Source organism: Lucilia cuprina, chromosome 4, assembly GCF_022045245.1.
Source record: "Lucilia cuprina isolate Lc7/37 chromosome 4, ASM2204524v1, whole genome shotgun sequence".
In the NCBI taxonomy this organism is placed as follows: Eukaryota; Metazoa; Arthropoda; class Insecta; order Diptera; family Calliphoridae; genus Lucilia; species Lucilia cuprina.
The window spans coordinates 74534098-74538306 of NC_060952.1; the positions used below are offsets into that span (position 1 = coordinate 74534098).

Below are 4209 nucleotides of genomic sequence, written 5' to 3' on the forward strand. Positions count from 1 at the left end.
ATTTAAAAAAATCAGTATTAAAGTAAAGATTAAGAGGATCGGTGATTGTGTTAGTTAGTTAGTTATTTAGTTAGTTAGTTAATTAGTTAGTTAGTTAGTTGGTTAGTTAGTTAGTTTGTTAGTTAGTTAGTTGGTTAGTTAGTTAGTTAGTTAGTTAGTTAGTTAGTTAGTTAGTTAGTTATTTAGTTAGTTGGTTGGTTAGTTAGTTAGTTAGTTAGTTAGTCAGTAAATTAGTTATTAGTTAGTTAGTAAGTTAGTGAGTGAGTTAGTTACTCAGTTACTAAATTAGTTACTCAGTTAGTTAGTTAGTTAGTTAGTTAGTTAGTTAGTTAGTTAGTTAATTAGTTAGTTAGTTAGTTAGTAAGTTAGTAAGTTAGTTAGTTAGTTAGTTAGTTAGTTAGTTAGTTAGTTAGTTAGTTAGTTAGTTAGTTAGTTGGTTAGTTAGTTAGTTGGTTAGTTAGTTTGTTAGTTAGTTAGTTAGTTAGTTAGTTAGTTAGTTAGTTAGTTAGTTAGTTAGTTAGTTATTTAGTTAGTTGGTTGGTTAGTTAGTTAGATAGTTAGTATAGTCTTTAGTTTTGTCAAATCTAATCTCTAGCCCTTACCTATATTTAAGTCTACAGACTACGCTATATTTTACACCAGACTACACACTATAGTCTGGTCTCCAGTCCAGTTCAAAGTCTAGTCTAAAGTCCAGTCTATAGTATAGTCTATATACTAATCTATGCTATAGTCTATAGTGCAATCGATAATCTAAACCATAGTTATAATCTAGTCTAGTGGATAGTCTAGTCTACAGTTTAGTTTAAATAGTCTGATTTATATTCTCGTGTACAGTTTAGTCTATAGCCTAGTTCATAGTCTAGTCTATGGTCTTGTCAAATATAATCTCTAATCCCTTGCCTATAGTTATGTCTATAGACTAAATTCTATAGTTTAGACTACAGACTATAGTCTGATCTCCAGTCCTGTTTATACTCTAGTCAACAGATTTGTCTGAAGACTAGTCTAAAGCCCAGTCTATAGTTTAGTCTTTAGTCTAGTATAAAGTCTAGTGTCAAGTCTAGTCTATAGTTTAGTCTATAGACTAGTCTATACTCTAGTCTATAGTGCAGTCGATAATCTACACCATAGTTATAATCTAGTGTAGTCGATAGTCTAGTCCATAGTCTAGTCCTTAGTTTAGTTTATATAGTCTGATTTATAGTCTTGTGTATAGTTTTAATTTCACATTTTCTAGCGAATTTTGCAAAAACCTAAATCTGGCAGTTTACAGCAGTTTTTGCGACATGATATAACATAAAATAGTGAGAATAGACTGGCAACACTGATCTGTATAGAGGCACCAAATCGAAAATGATTTTAAATTATTACATATTATAAAGTCGGACTTGATCGAGTAATTTTATTACTGCATATTATAACACAACTACTAATTGGTTTAAAATACAAAATACTTAAACTGAGTTCAAGTTTAAACATTTTTAAACCGTTTGTTAAAAAAAAAAAACTTTTATAATTATGTTATTATATAAATAATCATTTAGTATGACCAATTTGGTAATACCAAATGTTTATATGTTTAGTTTTTTCAAAAAACAAACTATAATTAAGTTGTAAAATCTGACATTTAATAAAATTATTTAAAATGCTAATATAATAATTCAAGCAAAAATTAATAAAATTGTTTTTAAATGGTGGATATATTGAATTATAGAAACAATATAAACAAATAAGCGATTAGTTAGTAATTTTATAACACAGAACCAATAATTTTCGGAGGGTCTAATAGTCCGATGTAAATTTTTAAAGATTTTTAATATTGTTACGTACTTTAAAATTTATATTAATATGAGACACACTGTTAAAAAGAATACAGAACAAGGACATACAAATGTTTATTGAAAAAAAAACCTTTCATTTATCACAATAGACAAAGAAATATTACAGAAAACAAAATATATAAAAAATATTAATAATTGTATATAAAAAATAAACAAACTTTTACTTTTACTTCTGGCCAGATAAATTGCAAAAATCAGATAAATAAAAGTCGTTACAAGAAAAAACGAAATATTAAAATTCAAATATTTGCCGACGTCTAAAAAAATTTAATTCAACAAAACAATTCTGTGAGTGTGTGTGCAACGGTGCAACCAAAAATGAATAAACTTGATGCAACATTAGATGATGTGCAAAATACGCGTTTCAGTAACATTTACCATGATTTGATCAAACAAATGTCAAAGCAAACACAATTCACTGAAATCGAAGTGCAAAGTATACTCTTGGTCTATCACAAGTTTGTCTTGGCCAATGGACCCAAGGCCAAATCGATGACCAAAAAACAATTTAATAATTTATTTTTGGTGCTTTTTAAAGTTTACGATTTGCAAATTATCGAACGCATTTTAATGTTAATAACGTCGGATTTGAAAAAGGAAGTGGATCCTATAGCCTGGGTGAAATTGTTTTCGGTATTTATGTCCAATAAATTGGAACAGAAAATGAAGTTTACTTATCAGGTGATGAAGACAAACCAAAATATATAAATAAATAACTAATAGTTCATAATATAAATAGATTTATAATGTGGGTGCCACGGGTTCTTTGACACGTGAAAATGTCACCTTGGCGGTTGAGAAATTTTTCACTGGCGACGATGAAGATGAGGTTAATGAACTGAGATCGGTTCGTATTTATTTGTAATTGTTAAACGACCTATTTTTATTAATTTTTTGAAATTCTATGTAGGACATGGTTGAACTATTATTTCGCAAATTTGATGTAGACAAAGATGGTCTCATTTCATATGATGATTATGCCGCTGTTGTAACCAAACAACCCATGTTGTTGGAATTTTTAGGTCAATGCTTTCCAAATGTTGATGGCATGACTGTCATTGCTTATTGTGCCAATATTTTATCGAAAATCTCATTTCCCAAATCGAATATTGAAGAGTGAATGAATGAATGAATCCATGAATGAATGATTAGCTATCAAAATGATTAATTTACTTTGAGATTGCATTGATTACAATGAATAAAATGAAATAAATAATACAAATTTATTAAAATCATTTTAAATCATTATCAATTTGGTTTTGGTAGTGTGAGTGTCATTATCTTTAATATGGTTGGAAGCTGTTGCTTGTATTTATTTGCAAATATATAGAGACTTAATGAATGAAACAATAAAAGGCTTAGAGCGATAACTTTAATACCAGAGAGGTTTGTTAATAGTTTCAAATAGAGGACAGCAGCAACAGAAAAGTGTTACATTTGTATTATGAAAATTAAGTCGTTTTATCAAGTAAGTCTATAGTATAGTCAAGTCTGTAGTATTATTTCTAGTTTAGTATAGACAAGTCTATAGTCTAGTTATTAATCTAGTCTATGGTCTAGTTTATAGGTCAGCTTATTGTCTAGTCCATAGCATAGTATATAGTCAAGTCTATAGTCTAGTTTATAGTATAGTCTATATTCTATTATTTACTATACTTTATAGTCGAGTCTAAAGTCTAGTCTATAGTCTTGTCTATAGTCTAGTCTAAAGTCTAGTCTATAGTCGAGTCTAAAGTCTAGTCTATAGTCTAGTATAGTCTATAGTCTAGTCTGTAGTCTATTTTGTAGTCTAGTCTATAGTCTAGTCTATAGTCTAGTCTATAGTCTAGTCTATAGTCTAGTCTATAGTCTAGTCTATAGTCTAGTCTATAGTCTAGTCTATAGTCTAGTCTATATTCTAGTCTATAGTCTAGTCTATAGTCTAGTCTATTGTCTAGTCTATAGTCTAGTCTACAGGTTGTTTATAGTCTATTTTATAGTCTTATATAGTCTACATTCTAATCTACAGTCTTATTTTTAGTCTGGTATATAAACATTTAGAATGTGCGATAATTACTACCGACTAATTGATTATAATCAATTATAACTTAGAGTCTTTTATATGTTTAGCTAGTGTTTATTATAAGATATTTAAATTAAATTTTTTTAAATAATTATCATTAAAACTTGATTATCATATAAATTAAATACAACCATAAAATTTTGCATGAAAATATCTTAAGTATTCACCACAAACTCTATGCTATGATAGTTAAATATTATCTTTTACTTAGTGTGAGAATTTTCGTTTTAATTTTAATGTATTACAGCAATCACTATGTATTTATTTAGATGTTTAATTTTATAATAATAATAAAAGATCCTA

General features: G+C 27.8%; 1 protein-coding gene across 1 annotated transcript; it reads left to right on the forward strand.

Annotated features, from left to right (window-relative positions):
• Positions 1 to 1948: 1948 nt before the first annotated feature.
• LOC111681179 (calcineurin subunit B type 1-like) lies at positions 1949 to 3065 on the forward strand. The gene is made up of 3 exons (XM_023442903.2): positions 1949 to 2525; positions 2584 to 2691; positions 2755 to 3065. The coding sequence occupies exons 1-3, from the start codon at positions 2163 to 2165 to the stop codon at positions 2962 to 2964; spliced, it is 681 nt and encodes a 226-aa protein (XP_023298671.2). The 5' UTR covers positions 1949 to 2162; the 3' UTR covers positions 2965 to 3065.
• The last annotated feature ends 1144 nt before the right edge of the window (positions 3066 to 4209 follow it).

Bases quoted from the DNA above. Each gene is read 5' to 3' on its own strand.
- LOC111681179 (XM_023442903.2), top strand. From the start codon at position 2,163: ATGAATAAACTTGATGCAACATTAGATGATGTGCAAAATACGCGTTTC. The intron at 2,526-2,583 runs GTGATGAAGACA...TAATATAAATAG, and splicing joins AAATGAAGTTTACTTATCAG to ATTTATAATGTGGGTGCCAC. The intron at 2,692-2,754 runs GTTCGTATTTAT...AATTCTATGTAG, and splicing joins AGGTTAATGAACTGAGATCG to GACATGGTTGAACTATTATT.